Below are 27,852 nucleotides of genomic sequence, written 5' to 3' on the forward strand. Positions count from 1 at the left end.
CTCTTGTAATAGCACTGTTGGCTGGCATCAAGACCTGTACCTGAACTACGTTGTTTGGCCCTGGCTGGATGGTGTAGTGCATGTAGGTGTGTGTGAGGGTTTTTGGACAGGGTGTCTTTTGATAACACTCATTGGACCTCCATATTTGAGCCAGAGCCAGGCAGCTGTTGTAGTTTATGCAGACAAGCTGACTCTTCCTTGCATGTAGCTGCATATTTTCCTTGTTTCAAAAGAAAGTAACATTTTTTATGTAGATATGACTAGTTGTATATACAGAGGTTCGTACTATCCCCAGATCCCACCCCTCTCTGCACAGATGCTTTGAATAACAACATGCTTGTGCACCCTTACTGGCTTACCACCCACAAGCACTACATGAACAATTCCTCTACTATGGTAAAAGCAGTTTGTAAGAATATTTCTGTCTACCATAATGTTGCCCATGTAAATCAACACATATCACTATCAAAATGTATGAAATTGTGCTTTAAAAATTGCAACAGAAAATAAAATGAATTGAAAGAAATGGCACACGTGAGCATGGAGCATGTTCAGGCAGGCTGTTGGTGACCACAGAATCAAAGAAGTTTATTCAAGTCACATGTCTGTGAAACAGTTGATGGACTGCCAGTGAATACAAACTAAAGTTAAAGCTACCTAAGGTGCATATAGTGGTATCTAGTGTTTGGCTAAACATGGAAAAATATTTGTTCATTAATCAACCAATGTATTTTTGATATAGTTCTGTAAATTTAATGCACAATTACTCTTTATGTGCTTGAAATAATCATTTAGGGGGAAATAAAATGTAAAAGGGGCATTTACAAAGGACTTTGCAACTATTTGCAGAAATCATAGACTCCAAGTGTTTGTTGTCACCAGCTAAGAGGCTGTCTACTCTTGCTTTAGAAATATTTTGGCCACCCTCATCAGAACACTATTCTTCTGCTGAAATTCTTCTTCTGTTTATTGTGCTGCATGTTGAAAATATTGAAATTCCTGAAACATTAGCTTTCAGGATACATTGATACTTACTAGAATCTACTACCAGCCTACTTACCCATACAATACTTCTTGAGCCACTGGCTGGCCCACAACCCCAAAACATAGTAGATTCACTGGCATGCTGCCATGTTATCAATTACGCAAACATTGGGATGTTTTCTTGCAAATGTTAAATACTTTTCTTAATAATCAAACCAAATTTGTTTCATGGAAAAGCATATTTTTGTTTCCATAGTCTTTTGTGATGTTTATTGTCGTAATAAGTTAAGTAACAAATGCCTTAATTCACATGTTGAAATGTTCATATATCCAATGTATCCTAACCTTTCCCAACTTTAACTGTGTATATATAGGTCCCATAAGCTCCTTTGATATCAATATCTTTGTGTTAAACTCGTATTTCATTTTCCGCCCCTCCTCTTTAGAGCTGAATGGTGAGGCTAAATCATCTAAAACATCATAGCATTTTAGCTTAAGTTGCTATATTGCTCCATAGCTCTTAGGGTCACATGCTCAGTAATTTCTGCAATGCTCAGTGTTTTTATACCTTTGAAATTTCCTTTAGCAAAAACCTCTTCTATACACACACCATGGCTGTGGCTCTTAGCTTTCTCTGCGCTCATCGGTGATGTGCTTTCAGTGGACCTATGTGCTGTTCAAAAGCAAACTTGCGTATGTATAAGTACATCTTATGTATTGTAATTTGAAAACTTTAAATTTTCAATCAAAAATCAACCAGAATCTCAAATATTAATCTTTTTCATCTAAATGCTCTGGATATTTTTTGCTTTTGCTAAAAGATGACAGATGTGGCCTTGTGAGAGACAGGCATTAAAATCCTGTTTCAAACCCTAGCCAGTTTTGATTTGCTTTGAATTTTTTTGTCACTCCGTTTGCATTGCTTCTTTTGAAGACCTTGAAGAATGCAAAAAGAGAGGACACAGTGGTGTGCAGCAATGAGCTGGAATGTTATCATAGCCACATCATTTGATATAGCCTAACACAATAATTAAATATCGCAGAGGATGAAGTCACATTCTGCACATGTACTCAACCAGGGAATTTTAATCCCCTCAATCTAAAAGCTTTAGTTTAATTTCACACTAATGCACCACTGTATTTGAACATTACACTGGGCAGTATGAGAGTTGCTGTACTGTGTTCCAGCAAAAGCACTGTGGGAATTGGTGGTCTTATCTGTCTCATGCTATGTACATCCTCAGTAGTACTAAACAACTTCAAGACCATGCATGATCTCCAAAGTGCCGGACTTTGAATTACCCATTGTCAATTTAAAGGCTTTATAGACTTTATATAGTAGCACAATACTCGCACATAGTATGATATAGCATGAGAACAACTTTAACTTATCAACAGTGGAGGGAATAGTGCAAGACTTTAGGCACTAAACTACATGTTTTGTGTCCTTCTACATACAGCAATCGCCCAATTATCTGTCAGTGGAACATATGAACATGTTACATATGTTAATGTTACAAAATTCTGTTGTCCAAATTGTTATAAGTAAATTATGATTAAAAATGTAATGGTCTCTTAAGTGTACCGTACCATAAGTGCATATTATAAATATATTACAGTAATAATTCCATGTGGTTAGTGGATATAATGCATAAAAAAGGAAGAACACTACAGGAAGCCTAAGGAATAGTCATCTGAACTCTTGATCACAGGTTTGCTCAAGATACAAATATTTTGCAAAATATCACATCAATGATGATTTATTCACCAGTCTTGTTGATGAATAGATGAACCTTTTTCAAAAATGTTTATTGCTGTTGAAACAGGAATTTTACTGAATTATCTCCATTTATTAACAGTAACAGAACTTTCAAAATTCTGATTATAATAGGGATTTCTTCGTAGAACGAGCAGGCCAAATTACTGATAAAACTGCAAGAATGCTAGATACACACCATGGAAAAGTTTACTTTAGTGTTTTTAATATGAAGAGGATTCCTTTCACAATTAACTTTAAATCAACTTTCACTTTTCAACTTGGGAATGCAAGCATAGTCCATTTAGAATACTGGTTAATTTACCCGTGAGTTGACGCCAATCTGCAGTATGCATGTCTTTTTTTTTTTTTTTTTTTTTTTTTTTTTATAAAATGGTTTTCTAGTCATAAGAGATTGCCATAATGGTCTGAAGCCAAATGAAAATAAAATACACAAACACATTTTTATATATATATATATATATATATATATATATAGAACACACACACACACACACAGTATAGATGCACATGCATGCGAACACACTCATACTGTCATACAGTATTTCTGCATATACAGCAGCCTGATAACCTCCCATTTTCTTGTGAGATTGTGTAATAGATATTGTGTAATTGCATTGTCAATGTACTGTGTAAATCACTGCTGTCAAGGCCCCATTAACCTTAATTTGCCTTTAATGTGGAACAAGACCTCACCCTGTTGTACAAACATTCATGAGCTAATTTTGAGAAGCTAAAATACATTTACGGACACAGTACATGTGATGTGGGTGTGCACTGCATTCAGAAAGTATTCAGACCTCTTCACTTTTTTCACATTTTGTTATGTTGCAGCTAGGGATGTGTACGAGTACTCGTTGTTGATGTCATGTGCACGTGTTGTTTTTGGCTACAATAGTTCAACTCAGTTGGCGTTATGTGCACCATGGAAACCGTGACTAGGAAAAGTGATGTCTGGAAATACTTTGATAAAAAAAGACGACAATAACGTGCGGTGCAAGATATGTCGCGTTAAACTTGCATATCATTTTCTTCTACAGTAGGCTTGGTCGGGAAAGTCTGTGTCCAATTGGAAATACAAGCTTAACATTGGTTCTGTATGTGTTTCCAGTCGAACATGGACCTTCCGTATTTGTTTTGTTTTTTTTGGTAATCGAGTACTCGTTCATAAGGTAATGAGAGTACTTGAATATTGAAATGACTGAAAATGCCAATCCCTAGTTGCAGCCTTATGCTAAAAGTATTTAAATAAATTTTTTCCCTCATCAATCTAAACTCAATTTTTTGCAAATGTATTAAAAAGGAAAAACTGATATATCGCCTTGACATTAGTATTCAGACCCTTTGCTATGACATTTGAAATTTAGCTTGGGTTCCTCCCATTTCTTTTGATCATCTTTTAGATGTTGTAGTCTAGTCTAGTCTTCCTTAGGTAAATTATATTGATTGGACATGATTTGGAAAGGCACACACCTTTTTATATAAGGTCTCACAGCTGACAATGCAGAACAGAACAAAAACCAAGCCAAGGTCAAAGGTTGTAATATTTATATTTTCTTTATTATTTTTTGGGGCCTTTTGTGCCTTTATTGACAGTGCAGTAGAGAGAGACAGGAAATGGGGAGGCAGAGCGAGGGGGAATGACATGCACCGGGGCCAACTGCAGCGAGGACCTTAGCCTCTGCACATGGGGCGGATGCTCAACCAACTGAGCTACTCAACACCCCTATTTATATTTCCAATATCATTATCAAAGATCCTCTATACAGAAGATACCGCATTACAGGCAGCACCAATGGCATGAAATGGGACACAGTTCTGGTCTCCTAAGTGGGCGTTATCCCTCAACCCCTCCCTCAAGTGAAGGCAACTGGCATGAAATGTGACAGCAGCTAATATTAAAATCTATCCCTGTATAGACTTACCACTCTGAATCCTATGGGAAAGAAAAGACAGATCCATTTTTCTTATTATTACAGCCTGTTGCTGCACAAATCTCGGGCAGTAACTGACACTAACTGATGGATTACTTGTCCCTGCCAAAAGAATACAACAATAGACAATACAACAAGCATACAGTTCAAATTTGCGCCTGTTTTTTTTATTTTTATTTTTTTATTTTTATAATCTACTTACAACATCTGATCAGCCCAGTACAAAGTCATGTCAGTTTAATAGGCTAATAATCTGTTTTAGCAATTGTTAATCAATGAAACAAGTTTTATTTAAGTTTTAAAGTTTAATCCATGGTTTAATGTATAAGTAAGTCAATCCAAAAATAACTTTGGTCCATCTAAACATCTGGTTATCGGTTGGCAAACAATTTTGGCAGTTGACAGCTCTCGCGAGAGTGTGGCACTGAGACAGAGGCAGGTCTCGAAAAAAGTTAATTTTCTCTGGATCTGTCCGTCTAAAAGTATTCCTTTTGATGTCAGAATGTTCTGAAGATGTGTGGCTTGTGAAAACTGGGTCAAATATTTATTTTGGTGACTATGGAGCGAAAGAATATGTGATAATCTGTGATCTCTTCGTCATGAATACACTCAGACCTGCTCCTGGTCTCCTAAAGGGGCGGGAGAGGTGGAGAAATCCACGTGATACAGATACAGGAAATAAACGGAAATGAAGCGTCTCGGTTACTGTACTGTCTCTGTCATTATCTCTCCAGCCACTGCGGGTCAAAGCCACTCATTCTAACATCTGGGAAGATAAATAAAAAGTGATCTTAAAATCATGTAAACGTCGGCTGTAATACACTCGTTAACACACTCCTAAAGACTCGGTACTCTTGCCTTTTCTGCAAAAAAAAAAAAATCATGTACGATGGGATGTAACATTAATTTAGGAAAACTTTTCAAGAAGCTGGGTGTGCTTGGGTGTAAAAGAGATAATATTCACTTGTTTGAATAGTTGCAAAATCAGGTTGCCGCCTCCTTCTGCAAGCAGAAAATCCAGTGTGTTCATATTCTTCTTTGGCAATTTCGGGTGGCTCTGGTTGATGCACGGATTACGATATAGCGCCACTACATTGCAGTAGTGGTGTATAGCTGCAATTGCAGTTACAAACGTCAAATCCACTGAGTACCGACAAAACAAGTAGGCCTACTAGAATTTTGTTGGGAGGTGGAGACGGCACGAAATTGGCAGCTGCCTCGCAATTCTTTATGCAGAAAAAACTCTGAAAAGGCTGCAACATAATGCTTTGTCAGCTTTCTCCTGTTTATTATGAATAAATCAGCTACACATATGAGTAAACCTTTACTGTAAAAGTTTGTTTGTATTGATTTTACAGAGAAATACAAGTGTCGTCATGTATCCCATTTTTACCTCTGCCAAGCAGGTTATGTCTTCACCCATGTCTGTTTGTAAGCAGGATTGCGCAAAAAGTACTAAATCGATAATGGCTATAATAATAATGATTGGCGTCTGAAAAGTTAAGAGTTGTAAGCAGAAAGCAGTCACATGATTTTTGTTTACCTTCCTTCGGAGCGACAGAGAGAGTGAATGGGAGAAAGAGTCAGAGATAGACCTTCACTTAGTTATTTAATGTTCAGTGTTTTTTATTATTTATGTTAATTCAATGTTTTCTGATCATACAAATGAATTGTCCATTTAAGACAAGTTACAAACTGTTTGTGTAGCTATCAATTATAGTTCTCAAATTGGAATTGGCCAAAATGTGACGTGAGTCTTGAAAAAAAAAAACGGTGCATCTCTTATTTTGACGTAAAAAATCAGACATATTTTACAGTGTTGAGATTGTACAGTTTGATAGAGATCCAGATAATAATCCAGATCTGGTGGAAGAAGATGTTAGGCCTCGGCGGAGGTATGCGCTCTGATATTTCAGTGTTTTATTTCACATGAGAAAACAGAAACAGAAAAAGAAAGGACATCTTTCTTATTACCATTATAGGGTTACATCTTTCAGTGACCGTGCAACATTATGTATGTCAGACATGAGTATATGGTGGTGATATGGCTGGACACACACACACACACACACACACACACACACACACACAAACACACACACACACACAGACAGACAGACAGAAGAAGAATTGGTTTGCAGGTCAAACTATTACAACACCACAGGGATTTTCCTTCAGCTAAAGCCCTTGGAGTGTTGCCCATTCCTAGTGTGGCCTCTGTTGTCAGTGCTTCCCAAAGATAACAGAGAATGTGTTAAATGAGGACGACCATCATGGAATATGTTTCCCTTTAATTCCTGGCAATTGCATGTGAGGAATACTTAATCTCTGCTTCTGCAGCATCAAAGGGCCTCTCTTATTGATGTCTCACATACTAGCCTCTGGAGGAATTTTATCCTCTGTAACAACAACACAGTAATGCAGTAATGGAGTAATGCAGTAATGGGTGCATTTACAAATCTGAATCACAGTTAAAACAACACTAACTATGACACCTGGCACCAGATGGCCTGTCAGCAGCCAGGTCTTTATGGTAGCCTGGAAAATGACCATCATCAGGCTGATCTGAAGCCGCCACCCATTTCTGTTACAGCAGTTCTGCATGATATTTACTTAAGGTTTTGTTTAGCTGAGCAAACAGCTCTCTACTGTGCTGGTAGCAGTTGTTGAGGTTTCTTTTTGAATGGCAGTACCGGTAGTAAGCTGGCTGGCATACTAAAGGATAATTATGGTTTTGTTATTGGTGGTGGTGGTGGTGGTGGTGGTGGAAGGGGCCCTGCCGCTCCACAGTTACAGGATGGAGCAGGTCCAGTTATGAAACCTGAAATGGGGATGTGGCTGGCTACACCAGCTGGAAACAATGGTCTCTCTGACTGTAGTGCATTCTTTCCACCCTGTTTATTTCCAAGTTATGTATCTTTTGGGAAAAAATCTAACAAAAAGAAACATAACATTGCATGTAGCTCATCTTTTGTTGTGCATGGTTGTACACTCTAGTATATGTTTTATATATAAAAGATTTAACACAGACAAAAGTATCATGGTACTGATTTGGATTAAAAAAAAATCTACAATAATTTTAAGTAAAAAATAAAAAACACAACTGCCACATGTATAGTTCAGAAAAATCATAACTATTAAGTAACTCTAAAGAATACTGACTTAAACATACAAACAATTAAACAAACAATAGTCCTAAAAGTAAAGACCTTTTACTAGTCAGGGTTGTATCTGTCAGAGAAGAGAGAATTTGCCTTGAAATTGTCATTGTTGGTTATTACTGTGCAAGCTCCTTTGCTACCAAATAATGTTAAATTGTTTTGTCCTTTTAACCATAACTGGTTTCATAGAATAAGACAGGCCTTTTCTAAGCATCTTCTCATTTTGTATGACTACGCTGACATTGCGATAAGGATGACTTGAGTGACTGAGTGTTTTTTCCTTTGTGAGTGTGCAGGTGTTTTCAAATCCAAATGGCAAGGAAATGCCTAATTCAGTCAATGCTATTTCAATACTGGATTTGCCCCATGGCTGATATGTTTAAATCTAAATTCTACGTATCTTTAAATCAATAAAACCCCTCTTTGGACTGCTGTTTGTGTCATGCAGTGAAATTGATGGCTTCACTTGAGGTGGTGCGACTCTGCTTCAGTTTGTGGAAGTAAATGTGAAACACTTGAGCAATAACGGCCAGCTTCCGAGCACGTGGTGCTCTCGCTTGCACTTCCTGTATTTATTATAGGCAGTGGCATTTGAAGCTTAAATCAGCTCTGAGATAGCATCCTGTTAATATTGTTAGGTTTCAGCAGCTCCTTCTGGTGACTGCGGCTAATTCAATACCAGTAGACAGTACTGGGAGGAGAGAAGGGGGAGATGGGAAAGAACAGCAGGCTTAATCTAATCTGCCCAGTGCATTGCTGTACATACATCAGTCATCTGTTTATGGAAAGACTGTGTATGGGCAAGCTACTGCATGTTTAGGTATATAGCCTACCACCAACCCAATTCTGAACAGTATAGAATTTGGCCCATGTAGAGGCAGAAAATAACACAGGGTAATTTATTATGGTAAAGTCACTGATTAAGTCATGGTATATATTAAAAGTTTGTTTGTTAACACACACACATTGGAGTCATTTACCCTGGATGAAACATAAATATCTCAGTAAATTATCAAATGTCAAATTATTCCTGTCTGAAAACAATGCAGAATTGCTCATAGATCACAAACTTTTATTGTTGTCTAAAAGATATGCCAAATGTAGCAAAAACACTTTTATAGTTGGAATGTGCTTCAAACATTGTAAAGACCAACATTTTTTCAAAAGCAGCCCACACCCTTAATGACTAGTTTTTTTTTACCATTTTTCTTTGTATTCAATGGTCTTGCTAACAAGAACAGCACATCTTCAACTGACCAGAACTGACACCAGACAAAAATAACATCGCTAAAAATAAGGGATTTAGTCTGAGATTCATTCCTCAAAAAGGCATTAAACCTAAAAAGTGTTGTCCAGTAAAACACCTTAATGTTGCACTGTAGAACTTTAAAAGCACTTAAATCATATTGACATAAAAATGATTTTAACTGACCAAATAACGCAGACAGACGAGAGAACAAGAGAATGCAAGTAAGAATATTCATATAGAACTGAAACTGCGATTAACCTTATTTGGTAATTATCAAATGTAATTCTGTGTATTTTTGTGGTTTTTGATCGGAGCATAGGTGTGAAAGTACACTGCAAACCGTCGCAACCAGAGATTAAGCTGTCTCATTTGAATGGGTTCAACATGGACTGAATGTTTGTTCAGTATATGTGCATCGACTGTATGAAAGGACTACTAAAAAAACAAAAGGCATATTTGATTTGCTTTTTTTGCTTTTTTTGCTTAGAGGAAGCAAGTCAGCTCTACAGCCGATGTCAAAGAGCCTGGTTCCTTTGGTCTAGCTGACCTTTACCCACATTGCCTTTAACCCTGGCTCTGTGCAGCATGAGCTGAGAAATGTGGTTCTTTCTTTTCTTTAACAGAGGTCACTCTTTGTCTCGTTTTTGTCCAAGCTCATTGAATGCCAACACAAAGACTGCCATAAAAGCAGAGTGATTTGCTTCGGAAAGAGACCTGCCTGTTTGCTATCCATGAAAAGGCTTTGAATTGGGTGTAGGTTTGGTAAAGATCTGACCAGATGTTTAGATAAGATTGGTTTATTACCAATTAGGTGATTACTCAGCATAAAAAGATGGATTGATCATTTATAGGCAGCATTCAACCAGATAATTTCCTGAATATATCAGTTTCAATTGGCCCTTTCCATGCTAACTTGAAATTAAAATCTCCTGCCCTTCAGTCAGATTTAGGATGGAGGAAAACTCAAATTAGGTCATGATAAATAATGAGCCTTTAAACTGAAAGTCAACACTTCAATCCTATAGTCATTGCTTCATTTCAAATCTCATATGCTAAATACAGAGTCAAAACAATAGAGAATGTATCACTGTCCAAACACTAAAGGCCTGCACTGTCTGTAACTGCTAGACAGACCTCCAAAAGCTTCCTGTTTGGCAACTGGTATTGTCTGGTGCTTTTTAGGCTGCAGATACCTACTCCCTCCTTGTTTCTTGGAGAGGCTAAACCTGTCATTCTCTTGTTTAACAGACTGTTTGTCCAGCTAGTGAGCACACTAGGGTTACTTACTCAACACAGTGTAAATATCAATTATAACGCTGTAGATGTAGATTAGATTATTTGTACAGTAAAACCAGATGAAACTAATGGATGTACTGGGCAGATTTTTTCTTATCTTTTTCTTTGGCCAAAGGTTGTTTTATTTCTACTAGTGTGATATTTGTATTATGATTCATTTACAGCATGACATGTTTTATATTTTCATGTCTTTGTTGTATGTACCATGATGAATGTAAATAGAAAGAGCATACATAAAATATTTACTTGAGCCTTAATTGCTTCCAGTAATCAGGGTATTGGTGACAACCTTGACAACCCGATTGTTGTTGGACACACTGCAATACCACCACAGAAATTAATGCATGAGCTTAGCATGAACAAGGATGCCAAAATTTTAGAAAGAAACTCACAGATTGTCACTTTTGATGACTCAAGTGATGTACAGTCTGTAGAAATACTAAGAAAGGTAGCTTTGCTGAAATTTCTTAGTTTCCTCCAGTGAGTTAATGAAAACCCAACCAGCATGGTTTCCATGCTTATCGTAGCCAGGTTGTCCTTTTCCTGAAGCTGTCTACAAAAAAGACACACACTACAAAAAAAAACACACACACACACGCACACACACACACTGGCACACACAAACACAGAGCTCCAAGTCTCTCTTTCACTTCACCTCTTTGACGCGAGGGCCTTTACGCTCCTGCGTTTCAGCAGCAGGCATCCAGTGACGTTGGTTGGTTTTTGTATGTCTCCTGTTCCAGGATTCAGTGACGCCAGTTTACAAGGCTGCTGTGATTCCCTCAATAGCCAAGCTTTCATAGTGAAAGACCTGGCAGTCAATGCAGCACAGTTTCAGCTATTCATCCCTGCTCACTGAGAAACTCGGCTCTATTGAAGCGTACATCCCTGTCTGTTCTCCCAGCTAAGCGCTACAACACAACCACTGGTCTGATTGGACTACATTTTTGCTATGGTTGAAGCATAAAAAGCCCCATCAGGGCCAGAGGCTTTAACATCTGGTAAATGAGAATTCTTGCAGCGTCAAACAGCTGCCTAAAGACTAGACAAACCCTTTAAATGCTGAAGTCTCTGGGTCATCTAACCTTGATAATCGATTTAAGAACATTTATTAACCTTTTCACTTCCTCCCATTGTTGTATTCAGTCATTGATGAAAAGTGGAGCAGGTTAGCTTAGAGACATATTGGCTTTGTACCTTGGTTGCGCTTAAACTTGTTTCCTGGTCACATTCAGTATTGTCACTTACTGGTTGATCAGTGCTAAAGAATTAAAATAACAAAAATCTAGGCATTAATTCATTGGGACACAGGTTACAGGAAAAACACCTTCATGAGAGCCATCGCACAAACAAAGAGCTGAAGGTTCCTTTTTTTGCTTCTTTGTACAGTTTCTTTCTTATTGTAGACATAACATGGTTCTGTGTTCCAATATCGTGATGTGATATGGTAGGCGTTTGTATTGCCAATTCATCTCAGTTTTAGAATCATTACAACCCTAATTGAAAGTAGTTCTCTTGAGATCCACTGTGAGTGTGATAACAGCTCCCTTGTCACCTCTTAGGACTGTTTCTCTTTCTGGTTTTAACTGCTTCATGTGTCAAAGCTAAACTGTCCTTCAATGCGCCCAATTGGATTCCATTTGCATTTCTCTGGTTTTTCATTAACTCAAAGGTTGTCTTGTTTGTGTTTAGCTTTCAAGTGTTGCCACTCCCTTGTTTCATATCCTGGACTATTAAATGAGTACTTTTACCTTAATTGAACATTCCCATGCATTTGATCATAAAAGGTTTATATGGCTGACATATTCATTACAGCTTTGTTTGCCATTTATGATGACATTTATAGTAACATGTTTAAGAATGCACATCAGTGCTGCATACAGGTAGGCAGTAGTTCACAGGTTAATGATATAGACATGACATTTAGTAGATTTCCCCAGTGTAAACAGCCAGTAAACATGTACTCAGGGTCCTCCTCTAACAGTCCAGCTGGTTCTTATTGATGCAAAAGGAGGACATGGTCCCCCACTACCACTATGTGCTTTGTTTTACCTCCCAGCTCCTCCTCTTGCTTTTACTGCCCTCAGACTGCTAGCGGTGTGTTATCTGAGGCAGGGGAGAGCTGGCTGGATGCTGTTCTGTCCAGAAGCAGCAGTGAAAGGGAAAGTTAAAAGTGGTTGTAAACTACTATCAGGCCACTCATCACATTGCTTGCTGTGGCAATGCATTTTACCACTACAAGACTGAAGCCTTGTGGATGGCTCATCACTTACACACAATGCAACAGGTGTGTGTGTCCTGTGCTTTTTTTTTGCTCAACTTTCCTCTTTGCTGTGCACATTTATGGCACATAGCATCTGTCACAGTTGCTATGAGAGGGACAAACATGCATACACACACACACTGCACACTGTGACTGCAATATTAGCGACTGGAGGAAATGAGGTTTCTATTGACAGTGGTGCGAAGTTGACATTGTTTCTATTGAGCTTCAAGTCGGCGTCTCCTCCTCTTTCCCAAATGAATATATAGAGCTCTCATTAGCTAGAACTGGGCAGTTGCATGCAGCTTGCAGATTTTCAATCTCAACATTTCCAGAAGAATTACAAGAGGATGTATTTATCAACCTCATGCAGCCCCTACCTCAGCTCCATTGTTCCTGCCTTTCTCCTCAGACTGTGGTGTCTCTGACTTGTACGATGTGATTACCAGGTCTTCTTGCAGCCCAGCCAAAGATCACTAATTGTTTGAAGAGATAAGGACAGTCTATATCCATTGTATATCCACACTGTGTTTTTACAGAGCCTTCCTGGCATCTTCTCTCAGACCCATGAGTGTAAATACAACACGGTCCCCCACACACAGAGTTATTGTTATTAGACAGAAAGCAATGATAAATGGCTCATGTTGGAACATTTGTTTTATGTTTACAGTTCGTTTTTGGCCCTAAAGGTAAAAATGATGGGAACTCTGTTGGCGAGGTTATATTTGACTAGTTTACTTACTATAATGGATACGTTAATGGAGTTGTGGATAGCATAAATTCACACACAAGTCCACCTCGCTTTGGTTTGTGTGCCTTTTGTTACTGTAACCTCGGCTTTGGATCCGTCTTGTGTTTAAGTTAGGTGAGGGGAGAATAATAGTGGTTTCTGTGGTTTGTTGCTTTATAGGAGTTCATCCCACAACATTATATTGTTCAGTAAATGGCACCAAAACAACTGCTCTCAGTAGCAGTGAGGCCCATCATTATGGCTGCTTTCTATGAAAGTTGTGACCAAAATGAGCCAGGACCCTGAGGTAAACAGATACAGGGTTTTTTGGATTGGTGAAATTATGGAGTTCAAGTATGCATAAGCATTTACTCATCAAGGGATCTGTATATTTATGTCTCACTCTCACAATATTCACAGTGAGTCACATGAAGTGCCTGATCATGGTCTGCCATTTTTCATAAAAGCTCCTTTTAAAATTAGTAAAGCCATATTTTTGCCATATATTTTGGAAACTTATAATATATTTTCTGTTGATTTTAATGTCTTAGCTTGGGCAGTGCTATCTTTGTTTGGTGTTAATATACCACTAAACTTTTGTTACAATTTTTTTTCCCTGTCTTATTTTTCCTTTTCTTTCCCTCTACTCTTCTAGGTGCCTCCCAAGGAGTGGAGCTGCCAACCTCACCGATCTGTTTTATCTTGAATCCTGGTGGGATCACTGATGATCTTTGTTGCTGCCCTCACCAACTCCTGTTTTGCTCCCGCTCTTCCTCCTTATCCCTCTCCTCCCCTTTCTTAAACTCCCCTCCCCTCCTCGCCTGTGTCTCCCAGCCCCGGGCTTATTACTCAAACCCACTGAAGGGAGCAACACAGTAGCTGGCAAAGGATGAAGCGGGTCTGCCTGCCAACACCAGACAGACGATAGAAGACACAAAAGGACCAGCGAAGGGGAGAGAAACAGAGAGGTCGACTAGTGGAGAGAGCTACAACGAAGCTGTGAGAGAAGCAACAACAACATTCAAGATGCCACACCGAAGGAAAAACACAAGTTTCACTTGAGCGTCATGAGCTAGCAAGGGGCCCCTAACAGATCTAGAACTGTGGACTTCTTCTGAACAAACGTTTGCCTCACACACACAGAAAAAGTTGTGGAGACACACACTCCTGCTCGCTGGGGCTCCTTATTAACACCTGGTATGCCTCTCTAAGAAGTGTTAGCCATGCCAACCAAGGGGAAGTACCTGTTGAATGACCAGGAGCTAAAAAATGAGGCATTGTACCGTAAATTCTCCTGCATCAGCCAGTATCAGCCGCTGGTGCTCCTGCTGGGCCTGTCCATGCTCTCCTGTGGAATCCTCCTTATCCTCTTCTTTGCCCTTCAACTGGTGAGTCTTCATGTCCGTTTGTTTGTAATGTTTGTTCGTAATTGTGAGAAATTGCGCACTGTTTGAAATTTCACATTGGTCATTGGGTACTTTAGGTTATTCAGCAGATGCACTTCTTTGAAAAAGTCTGAGAATAACAGGATTTCACACTTGTCACTTTACTGTGTTTGGAGTCTTTTCTGTCCTTTGCTGACTTCTTAAATGTAACCAGTTTTATTACACAAACTGTTCAAACATTTTAACTATGTAACTGTAGATCAAAATCTCTGTGCTGGTAAATAACATTAACGGATCAGGAAGGAGTTGTGTGTAGATTTTGCGTTGCGTTTGAGTTGTCATGGATGCATTTACTGACATGGAAATGCACTTTGCCTATTTACTTTGTGTCCTTGCAGTACCCATGGTGCAAGGGTTGGAGGAATGGCACAAGCAGATGGTATTTGATACAAGACAAAGTTTTGTTTTTTGATTTTTTTGGTTTCGAGCACATGGTCACTCAAATGAAACGCATATACAGAGAAATTAGTTATGTGGTTACATTTTTTAATTCACTAGTGACTACACTGTTGTGCTTCCATCTTGGAGCAAGGCAATTGTCTCTGACATTAGTGTTGTGCTTCTTATTGTGGAGTTGAATACGGGTTGATTTGTTGTGCACCATAGAATGGCTTGTAAATTGTGAAACTTGTAAGACTTGGCTTCAGACTGTGCTGTAGTACTAAACATCAGAAATCATTGCTGAAGTTGTGTCAGTGTTGAGTACTGTGCAGCAAATGTTTCATGTAACTTGACTTACACTGTATGGCTACAGTAATGTCTCCTGGAGCTTATAATATTGACAGTCTGTATGTCCACACCAGTCTTGGTAATTATAACCCAGATCATTGTTACATTGAGCAATAATTATCTGTTCTTCTCTCCCAGAGAATGCTGTATTTCTTTTGCAGCTAATTGATGGAAATATTTCAGATAAGTGAATATTAGACGCCATGACATGGTCAGATTACCTATATCATTACCAATTAAAATACTCTCGATAAGCAATGGAATAATCGTAAAAATTTGTTTCCGACTGGGAAAATTCACGTAAACATCCACACAAATCAGACTCGGAAACTCAGAGAAAGTTGTGGTACACAACCAAGTTGTGGCGTCATATACGCAGAAACATGGCAGGTGAAAAGTAAAGGTTTGGTTAATGGTGAGAAACTTTTGATTAATGGTGCAAATTCACGTATTGGATATCAATTTTTTGCTAACATTTCATTTCTAATATGGTATTAGGTTCTAACCCTTAGTTGCTGTCCACATACAGTTGCCCTAGATTAGTTAGACAAGTTATTAATTAGCAGTAACGCTGCTGCATGAAACATTTATTAACGCTCTGAGCAATAAAATACAGCACATTTTCTTTCCACTGTCTGGAGCACATGAACACTACAAAGTCCGAAGAATGACTTCTCAACTTGGGAAATGGGATGAACATAGTTACAGTGATGTACAGTTGGCTGCGTTATTAGGTACACCTGTACAGTCTAATGCAATACAACTGTATTGACATAAAGTCTACTTCTATGTCTATAATGTTCAGTTTTTGTGATATTAATGAAATTGTATGTTTTGGTTACATATAATATTCTGAACCCGCATGTGTCTAAGTGAGGGAGGAATAAAATTAGAAACACTTATAAACACTCGTTATATAGTAGTCCAGAACAACGAAGCCATGAAAGTCACCAAATCACCAAAAACTGAATGTGATGTGCTTTGTAAATATAGATGTCATGGCAGGGCCTTTATACTGGATTGCATTAGACTGCGCAGGTGCAGTAGCCTAATGTTTAATGAAGCAGGATGTGATTGGATGCTCAATTTGAATACCAAGATTGGCTGTGAAAATGTGAAAAAATGAAAAACTCTCTCCCTGGACAACGACTGAAATAAAGCACTTAACTCCCCTTCACTAACAGTGCAGCTGCTGAGAAGCGTGAATGAGTGAGTGATTGTGTAACTGTTTGAATGTGAAGGAGGACACTGCTGAAATAGACATGAAAATAGAGAACACATAATTCAGTTGCTTTCCCCGGATTAGATAAAGGGACAGGTTAGGATCGCCTCTATTGAAAAACATCAAGTACATGCTTAATAACGTTCATTATAGTTCTCTGTCAGGAAATTGATTTCCTTTTCTTCACGGAGGGGTCAGAGGTCACGGTCAGTAGCCCTGCATCTCGGAGTGATTCAGTGTTACTCAAAAAATTTTTCAACAGATTGGAGATGCTTGTTGACCTGTGGGTTTGAGCATGGGTCTATTCACCAACAAACAGCCTTCCTACTAAATACACTGCCGTGCTGCAGTTAAAAGCAAAATCATCTTGAAGTAAAACATAAAGTGTAGAGTGTGTAATCATGGTTCTGACAGTGAGGGAAAAAGGCATGTAGTCACTGTATTCTGCTGATCTGCGGCATGCTGTTGATTTTGGCATGATGGCAGGTAGCAGAGCAGTCAGTCAGTCCGGCTGTTCATATGGTGAACTGACAGCTTCTTTCACCGGAGATTATATTACTTTCCCCTGTTGGAAAAACTATCGTTACCTTCCTTCTATTGTGTTGCCGCTGACTCTCTGGAACACCCTGTTTCTCTTGTCTTTGTACTTGTACATAAAGATGTGAATTGTTTCACTCCCTCACATACTGCACATGTATGCATTGATTTAGTCTCATACACATATGAACACACATGCACAATTTTATGTTGTGCAAATTACTCTTTAATTTACATTGTGATACCAAAATTCAAAATTCACTCGCACCCTATTATCTATCCCTGGACATACCATCACTCTCCTCCTTCTATTCCTCCTTTCCTCTTTCTTTTCAGCTGTCTCTTTTGCACACATAGTTGCCGGGGGTGCAAAGGAGTTAAGAGGGAAATGTTGGGATGGAGCTTGTATAACGCTATTGTTAAATGCAAAGGAGGGGCAGGGTGCCTGTTGGGAGGTGGCTACCGGTGTCAGAAAGTCACTGTCAACTTATATAACTCCTCTCCGATTGTGGCTATCGAATGAAGAGTGATGCTGAGAGGAAAACTGGGTGAGCCGATGTTCGAAGTGCCACTCGTACCACTGGTCTGATTGGATAGAGAAATGTATTAAGTATTTGAATTTATCTGAATATAATGGGTCTATATGTTTGTAAAAGCTGTGGAGGACGATTGTCAAGTATATATGTCTTATAAGATGTCAGTGTCACTCTTAAATTTTTCAGCCATTGTGGCTGTGATCCCTGCCTTTGTTGTCTATAATTGCTTCTAATTGTGATGATCTGGTAGTTGGGACATTCTTCATTGTTGAGCTTATTGTATGATAACATAATATACATTTATTTTTCAGTTGTCTGTTTAGTAATAAATAACATGAATACATTGTTTGAAGGTATCGAAACTTGCCCTGGTGACCACACTGCAGCAATATATGGGAGTGCTCTCAGACTTTTGCACCCCACTGTACCTTACAGGATCATTTGTACATGTAGTGAACAGTAATATAAATATTAATCTGTATCTAAATAGATAAAGCTTTCTATCAGTAAGAACCTGCAGGGTTACATTACATGTAGGACGCCATGCGCTGAACATTATAGCTGTATCTGTTCATGTGGTTTTAGTTCCTATTCGTATAGAATAATTGTTCTTTTTACGCCTACAAAAAGGTTTTGTCAAGACTCACAGCTACATAGGGAGTAGAAAGTGCTGTAATTGAGATCTGGCCTTTTCCAATGCTGCCATGGTAACCAGAAAGCTCAACATACAATGCAGAGATGGCCTTCTCTGAGCAGAGATCTATTAACACTGACTTTGTGTGTCTGTCTCACTCTTGAGCACTCTTTTAACCCCTTGTTTTCTCTAATGCTCTCCCTCTGACACCCACTCTCTCTCTCACTTATACCAAGACAATAACACACATGTGAATACTTGGACAAAAACAGTTGATTTCATACATGCATTTACATACACAACACATCAGAGGCGGACTGAAACAATAATTCAGGCTGGAAATTTGGCTCCATCCCACTCTGTTCATGCAAACCACCAGACTGCTAATTTTGTAGGCAAACCCTGTTTCTTGACAGGGTAGTTATAGATTTAGCTACTATGTTCATCTGGGAGAATCACAAAATACAAAAATTCAGGACTAACCACCAAAAAATATATTCAAACCTTATTTTTATCATTTATTATACCATTTTAGGAATTGCATGTTATTAAAAGAGGAAATGATCCACACCCTTGGGAAATGTCCCGATGCTCCCGACGGGCTGTCAGCCACAGCAACACACAGATATTCACACACACTCAGAAACATGTTTCCTCGCATATATGTCTTTTTTTCCTCTTGCTTGCCTCTCACTGTACAATAACTCAGTCGGGAAGGGGGTGGCCTGGAGCAAGCAGGACATGACGCAGAGACAGATGTGAAGAAAAAAACTCTGTAATCCTACATAAGCCTCAATGCTCAGACTTAATATCAATGTCTCTCAGGAGAATCTTATACTGATTGTAAACCTAATTTTTAATTGTAGATTACCAATTCACCAGTCAGACACACGAACAATGAACTGCTGAATAAATCAAATAAGGAAGTGGACAAAAATATGTGGTCATGTTTAAGGTGGGAGCTTGTAGTGTTGTAAGGCAAATATCCCAGAAACTATTTCAGTCAGTGTTGGTGATTTTTGAAACCTGACACATTACATAATTTTTCAGTTTGCAACTGATGTTGTTTCTGCACTACAACTGCGTGGTCTCTGTCCCCTTCGCAAGTTCCCTAATGTTTTAAAAACTACTATATAAAAGTGCATATACTAGTAATTGTAATATGACTATAAAATGCCATTGCATGAGTTGTATACAATGCAAATGTATTTAAACTGTTAACTACATTCACAGCAAACAATTTTGTATCACAGTATGACTGTAATAAAATATGTATTTATTTTTCTCCTTCTCCGTGGCTGCTGGAGCAGAGTGCAAAGGACCACTGTGCCTTTGTGAGCGTGGTAAGCGGCAGCCTGTGTGTGTTCCTGGCCGTGTTTGTGCTGGTGTGTACAGAGATACTCTCACAGCGATGGAGGCGTCTATTGGGCCTGATTGTTTGGGCCACACATCTCACCATGGGCTACACCTTCATCTTCCGCAGCCCCATTATCCTGCCTTGGGACCAGGTAACCTGACTTCCCAGCAGGGTTACATTTTTTTTTTACTTTTACTTTATCTTAGAATCATTGTTCAAGTTACATTAGATGTCTGACCACAATTTTAGGATACCAGATTTCTCAGAATGAGTGAATGAACACAGCACTTATTAGAATTAGAGTTAAATCCTGGCACCGAAGACTACTTGAAATAACAAAACCTTTACGTTTCCAGGTGCCTTTCTTTCTCTTCATCATCTTCACTGTGTACACCATGCTGCCATTCCAGTTGTGGTACGCTGTGGTGCTGAGTGTCATCTCCTTCCTGTCCCACATTATGGCCCTCACAGTGCGCCTCACCATTTACAGGACTGAGCACAATCCTCACCTTGTTTACCAGGTGAAATCATTTGCATTAAATATCTATCATTATGTTTAAGAAATACTTAAATGTTTATATATCAGTCTACAGCTGTTCCCTGTATTGGAGGAGTGTGTTAAAGGCTTCAAGTGAACATAGGTTATTTAAGGTCAATGTTGTTATTTCTGTTTTGAAGCTGCTGCTGACCTTTTTATTCCAATATTTATCATAATTGAATTTATCCAAAAAAACTGTGGAAGCGAAATAAATAAAACACAAAAAGTGATATTAAACAATAACATTGTATATAAGTCCATACTGTATATTTGTCTAATTTGTATTAGTACTTTCAACATAATACTCAGAAATATGATAGCTCTAACATTGTCTTCTGTGTCTCTTTCTGTAGCTTCTGTCCAATCTAGTGATATTTCTGTGTGGCAGTGTGGTGGGAGCCTTTCATAAGGTCCTGATGGAGAAAACCTTAAGGCAGACCTTCCAAGACACCCTTAGGTGCCTGAGCATGCGGATGAAGCTGGAGATAGAAAAAAGACAACAGGTTAGTGCAATACACTGGCTTTCAAAGACTGGTTCATAGAGTAGCTACACTCTTTCTGAAGAACAGGCCATTGAAACCGAAAGCCTGGGTTAGTTTTCAAAGTAATTCGAAGTGTGTCCACTTAAAGCGACACTGGTTAAAAATGGGGTCATTTGTATAATGCTTAAAGGAGCTATTTGTGAGTTTTGCTATTGCTACATAGTCAGTGTTGGCATTAACAGCTATATACTTACCGGTCTAGAGGAAACATTTTGAGTTCAGCATCAAACTTCATTCGTTTACTTGCCAAGAGCTGTCTCCAGCGGGGGAAAGCAACACCAATGTTAACTCTTGTCTCTGTCAAATCTTTTCTTCTACTTAAGTGATCATGATACACAGCTAGCCCTAGCCCATCTCGTCACAATAAACCACGTTCGGTGGCAGAGCAAACTTACAAATAGCCCCATTAAGAATAGTTTAAACATAGCATAGAAAATAGAAAAATAAACAATTTTGTTGGATTATTATATAAATATTTGTAAGAAATTACCTTTGGCTCATTTTCGGCTCTCAACACATTTGGTTGAATAAGGCACACACTACATTCACACGTACCTTTATTAAGAAGTGATCCATTATAGAATCTTGAAGAGCGAAACAACAATGCTTTTATCCAAATTGTATGCCAAATGAGGGACAACACTACAGTTTCAGTGCAGTAGGAGACCTTGGTGCAAGTACTAAGTACTTCATCTGTTCAATAAGTGCAAGGAGGTGAGGTAAAGAAGTGCACCAAAAGTGCATAGTAAGTGCTAGTTAGGCATTTTAGGGTGTAAGAGGTTAATTAAAAAAATATGATGGCATACCAACATTTTATTGGAGTGAAATGAAAAGTGCAGTATATATTCTAAGCCAGTCATGATGAGCAGTACAACACCACTATTTTACTTCATCATCTGTATTTTACTATACTCAACTCGTCACTGAATGGAAACAAACATTACAGGCAAATGATGAAAATGGCTCATCAGTAATTGTTATCGCCATGCCTTATAATTTTATTTTATCTTTAAGCTTTGCCTTTGGCTGGCCTCATGTTGACTCTCCCATGAATGTTTTCATTGCAACTAACAAATCCTTCTCAAATTAGATTTTCCCGTGATGCCTTTTAAATTAGATGCATCTGTGCTGACTTGCTTCGACTTCAGAAGCCATTTTTAAAACAAATGTTTCCCTTCTGTCAATTGTTATGACTGTTGCTTAGTACGGGACATAAAACAAGCTGACAAGGAAGCTGCTGTGTTGCCTAGCAGGACAGAGAGGAATGATATAATCGTTAACATTTGAACCTCCTGTTGTATTTGAATTGTGACTGAAAAAGGGAGCCTGGTTCACAAAGTTAGAGAAAGAGAACAGGGCTATAATAGCATGGTGGGGGTAGCTCCAAAACAGCTCCAAATGGGGAACCAATGAGAAACTCTCATTGTGTTCCCACATTAATTTCAGCAGGAGCGGTCAGTTTCCCCCCCCCGAAATGATTCTTGGCAGAGTGCGAACGACGTCAAAAATGGCATTTAAACTGTGTGACGTTAACACTCCCCTTTGAAACCAGCACTAATTAAATTCTCTGAAATTGACCTCTTCTCCTTTCTGTCACTGCATGTGTGTAGTGACAACAACTAAGTTGGCTCATATTCAGAATAGATAACATATGCAGCAGCGCTGTATTATGTGACACATCCTACATATGCACACCATCATCTATACAAAGGCCGCTTTATGAGAGGTGTTCATGTTTCAGTCTCAGTGGTAAACTAAAGGGATATTTGAACCCTGTAAGAGGTCAGTCAGACTGAATGGGAGCAGTTTAGGCTGCAGCACAGAGACGGACAGAAACACACATACCAAATATACATTGCCTTAGGTGAATAGTTAACCCTCTTGACCGCTCACACATGTTGTGTTGTCATAGCCAGAATCAAAAAATGATTAAGTTTTGATTATTTTGTTTTTAGTTTACACACGATAACTTTTGAACTTTTTTTTTTTTTTTTTAATTAATCAAAAGGGAAAACTTGGAAAGTTTGGAATCAAAACATATTCATCTCTTTGCAATAACATTCCAAATTAAGTTAAGGTGCAATTTCATTCTTTCGAGTCCTTGAGATGTCTTTATAGCCTGGAGAGTGTCCGGAAAAAACTCCAGGGAAATAAAAGGCTTGTGACATCACACTTGGCTTTTACAAAAAGCCACATGGAAAATTCTGACATGTTAGAGCAAAAGGTGCTGTGACCTGAAGAAGAAGAAGAAGAACATGAACAAGAACAAGAAGAAGATGAAAAGTAAGAAAGTAATCCAAATGCGTGTTGTAATGCAAAGCACTTGTCAGACCAAAACTGGGCACAAGTCACTTGCTATATAACACCCCTTACATACCATGAAATGTGGTCGTGGTAGCATCATGCCATTGGGGTCAAGGTATTTTCAGCTCTATTGACTTGCAGAAGAAAATAGAAAGATCCATGAGTAGAGCAAGTCATAGGAGATTCTTCAGGAGTTATTTCTAGTATATTAGATTGAGAACAATGTCTGTGCTCCAAAAGGACAATGACCTTAGTATACAGCCAAATGAACACTGGAATGGCTTTGAAACAAGAATGTGAATGTCCTTAGGTTGCCCAGCTGGGGCCCTGATCCAAATCCCTTTCAAAATCTGTGTAATGAATAGACTGTTCACACACACTCTCCTCATCCCACCTGACCCATTCTAAGCAAATATGTAATGAAGAGTAAGAAAAAGAGATAAAATACAGACTCACGTGGTTGTATACTTGAATATCTGTTAAAATGAGAAATGTATATTTCATATTTCAAGGACAAAACATTAACTTTTGTCAGGAAAAAATCAGTGTAATACATCTGAATTCCACTTTGAAACACTTTGCGACTCTACAAAAAGTGGAAAAGTTTAAAGGTGAATACAGAAGCAGTGTATTTTCACAAATCACAAAATGCTACTGTATTCATACACACACACAAACATCTCTCTCTCATAGGCAAACACATTGGCACACACACAAACTTTGCTCAGGGTTCATATCTTTAGATTTGTTCTCTCATGCATTCACCTCTATTTACATCCACTTCTGCTCTCCAAAGCACTTTGTGCTGACTGAATTAAGTAAAGAGTGTTTTGTAGATAAATTTACCAAGCTTCTACTCAGCCAGTGAAGTCAGATGATCTAACCTAACCCCTCTGATGGAGGGATTAATCATTTCCTGAAAAGTTGCCTCTTCAGATTCCTGTCTTAATCAAGCCATTGAACTTTGAACACTTCTCAGGCCTCTGGCTATTCTGGCAAATCAACCTCAATGTGTCATTTTGCATGGCATTTAAGTATTATGCCATATCAACACTGGCACATTCTAGAATATTTTTCCTTTTTGTCATGTTATTATTTGGCTATGATGGCAGCATGGTCATGGTGTTTGGATTCACTGGCACCAGGTAATGTTTAAACCTGTATGGACATGCTGGGTTCTTTATAAACCACACCTGCTCTGAATTCCAATTAACAACTTCAGGGTGTGGGGACAGTAGGCTACTGCAATATTATTAGGGCTTGTGCAGGTAGAGATTGGTGCTAGTACTGTAGTGTAACTACATTTGCAGCATAGAGGAAGAGATGGGCACAGAAGAAATAAAAAAAAAAAAAAAAGCTCAAATTCCTTCAATATTAAAGTTGAGTGAAAAATGTATTGGGTAAACAGTGATCTGAAAGATGCTTGATGAGACAAACGTCCATCATTGGATATTAAAGAATGAGATGTTGATGAGGTGGGTCTGGGAGTCTGAGCCTGTGATCGTGTTTGTGTTTGTGTGTGTGCACTCTGGCTGTTCCCAGGTAGACCTTTTTTCATTTCGGGGCTTTACCACTCATCACTGTACCTCGAGTCCAAACGTCAGATAAGCTTAATTTCCTGGCTCACCCAAATTGCATTTATGTAACTAATTCTGTGTGTGTGTGTGTGTGTGTGTGTGTGTGTGTGTGTGCGCGCGTGCGCGCACGTGTGCGTGTCTGCATGTGCGTTGTGTATGTGTTTGCAGGAGAACCTGCTGCAGTCTGTGTTGCCAGTCTATATCTCCATGAAGATGAAGCTGGCAATCATGGAGCGCTTGCAAGACTGTAAAGACAAAGCAGAGCAACAGCGACTGGTCAAAGACAATAACTTCCACAGCCTTTATGTCAAGAGGCATGAGAACGTAAGGTACGACTACCAACCACCTTGAAAATAGCCATACATTTTTGGATTTATTGATAATTGATAAAGATCACCGCATAAGATAAGATATTTCTTTATTAGTCCCACAGTGGGGAAATTTGCAGTATTACAGCAGCAAAGTGACAACACAAGAAAGAAAAAACTGTAAAAAGTCAGTACCAAGTACTAAAAAAGATAAATAATATAATGATACAATATGTACATCACTGAAGCCTTATTTTGCTGGTCAAACCATGCACTTAGATTGAGATGATTACACAACCCATCTTATTGATCAGGCATCAATATCATTTGGGGGCATCCAGATGTCGCTGTACATACGATTTTTTGTAAAGCATAAATGTACCTATAGAAGTATGTTGACTATCCTGTCTGAGAACAAGTATCTTCAGCCTCAACCTGCTCTGCTTACAGTTGTTAACAGGAGACGGGTTCACTGACTAAATCAAAGACTACATTTGTGAAAACTTGTAAGAAATCACTTGACTTATGACTTCTGAAAAAATAAATCAGTATTTTTATGTTTTAAGCTTGCTATACTGATATTTCAAATCTAAAAACAGCTGAGTTCTCAAATCAAACTAATTCGATTTCCCGCTCTTGTTTACTTCGTCCCTGTTTTCAAATTTATAAATCCTCAGTCTTTCTCTGGGAAACTTGTATTGCTACTTTCTCTATGCACATCACTTCATAAAAAACAAACGACCCATAAAAAGTGCAAACAAAAAGCAGATTTTTCTGACCACATCTCCTAACGCTGGAGATTAGTATGCCTGTTTGTTTTCAGAGCGTTGACCCAGTTACAGATCTTTGTTTCATGAGGGTTTCATTAATTTAGCAAGTGCTGACAGATAGTGGGTCAGCTCAAACTGAACTTTGGCAGATGGCTCATCAGTTTTTTGGGTTTTTTTGTATTTTTTTGTTTTTTGGATAAATGTAGGCAGGATACAGTCTCTGCTTTACCTGAATAAGGGAAATGCATAATACTGAGCAGTAAGACTACGCTGGAAACATATTTTTATTTATATATTATCACAGAGAGCAGAAAGACAGAAAATAAATGGACTACTAATATCTACCCTCTGTTTATTAAAGTACTTTTGTCTGAATTAATCTTTAGACAATAGACTTTTGGTCTATGCTAATTAACAGGTTATTGTGAAGACATCGGTTGCTGCCATGTTTATTTAAAATCAGAGTAAGAAGGTGTTGAATGATGGGCTCCATCTCTGACCTATCCCTGTAATTACCTCAGTTGGACCAGTCATTAGCTGTGTTGTCGAGCACCTGGCCGTTTTCAGTCAGGGAGCAGTTTGGGTTAGGTGTAGTATCTTTGTCCCCTCTGCTGGCCAGCTGACTAGCAGTTGTACTCAGACCAGGCTGCTGTGGTGGTGCTAGTAATTGGCCTAAGCTACATGTGGTGTAGCTTATTACCAGTTAAATTCATGCAGTGGCCTACATGTAGTTCTCTGGGGATAGTTATGTGACACACATACATCTGTGGATATTTGTTGTGTCTTTTGTGTGAGCTTGTTTTGAATATTTATGTATACAGTCAGGGTATACTTGGATTTAGCTCATAGCTCTATTAGTTTGTTGAGAAACTTATGAGGCGACATGGAGTTTACATCAGTGGCCATCTCAAAGTCAAATTCAGTTTATCCTATCATGCTGTAATTTGCGTGCACTGCATTCATCACACAATTGTTGACGTGCCCTGAGGATCAGTGCAGTGAGCATGGTGTTCAGGGAGGGTTAGAATTTCAGTTCCTACTGTAGCCAGCCATGCTAAGGCAGGGACTCTGGTGCTGTGTGTGGATTGGGTTTTTGCCAAACTTCCAGCTGTTTTTTCCTTGTAGTGTCAGGGTCTTTCAGAGGACAGATGAGATATCATTGTCCCTCTGCGGTTCGCTGACCAGCAGCCTTAATGATCCCTAAGCTATGAATGAGCATTGAACCAGACAGGCTGTCAGTGATCAGGTCCACTGGAGGTTAATGGGAGGTGAGCCAGGTGCTTTTTGCCTGAAAACCTGCTTCCTAATTCTGGAGTTGTAATGTTCATAATTTGTTATTATGTACCGACAAAGCTGTGCAGAGAAATGCAGCTTTTTTTCCTTTTTGTTTTAGCCCAAATTTTGAGGACACAAATGGTGTGAGCCAAGTGTCCTCCTGTCTATTCCAAACTTGTCAGTTGTTGACCTGTGCATTAAGATGGTCCTTGTCATTTTCCAAAGTTTATTCACTGATTGAAAAAACAACTTTATGGAATGATGGAAGTGAGGGATGATTTTCCAACAACTTTGGAGCCTGGACATGTGAATCACAAAGCATTATCAGTAAACACAGCTTCATATATTCCATTTTAGTGTTGTGAAAAGTTCTTACTGTTAATGTTATATGATGCAGACTTTAGTTATTGGATGTTTTTACAGGTCAGAGCAAACATTTCTGTTTGTGTGCATGCATTAAACTTTGATTGTACCATTTCTTTCTCCCAGTATTCTCTATGCCGACATTGTTGGCTTCACCCGGTTGGCCAGTGACTGTTCACCCAAGGAGCTAGTCATCATGCTCAATGAATTGTTTGGAAAATTTGACCAAATTGCGAAGGTGAGTTGTTTGGAGTTTCTTTTTGTGGTTATTACAGATAACACTGATCTTGGCATGACCAAGGCACTTAAGTCTAAACAGTG

General features: G+C 38.7%; 1 protein-coding gene across 3 annotated transcripts in view; it reads left to right on the forward strand.

Annotated features, from left to right (window-relative positions):
- The window catches only part of adcy7 (adenylate cyclase 7), a 56,547-nt gene that overhangs the window by 12,789 nt on the left and 15,906 nt on the right, over window positions 1–27,852 (forward strand). For all 3 annotated transcript variants that reach the window (XM_023429706.2, XM_023429707.2, XM_087180234.1), the window contains exons 2-7: window positions 14,050–14,782; window positions 19,808–20,005; window positions 20,211–20,375; window positions 20,746–20,895; window positions 24,984–25,144; window positions 27,658–27,769. In XM_023429706.2, coding sequence (XP_023285474.1) covers window positions 14,618–14,782; window positions 19,808–20,005; window positions 20,211–20,375; window positions 20,746–20,895; window positions 24,984–25,144; window positions 27,658–27,769 — 951 coding nt within the window. In that variant the 5' untranslated portion in view covers window positions 14,050–14,617. The remainder of the gene's footprint in view (window positions 1–14,049; window positions 14,783–19,807; window positions 20,006–20,210; window positions 20,376–20,745; window positions 20,896–24,983; window positions 25,145–27,657; window positions 27,770–27,852) is intronic.

Source organism: Seriola lalandi, unplaced genomic scaffold (assembly GCF_002814215.2).
Source record: "Seriola lalandi dorsalis isolate HSWRI2012SDOR001 ecotype SW California unplaced genomic scaffold, Sedor1 jcf7180002054898, whole genome shotgun sequence".
Classification (NCBI taxonomy): domain Eukaryota; kingdom Metazoa; phylum Chordata; class Actinopteri; order Carangiformes; family Carangidae; genus Seriola; species Seriola lalandi.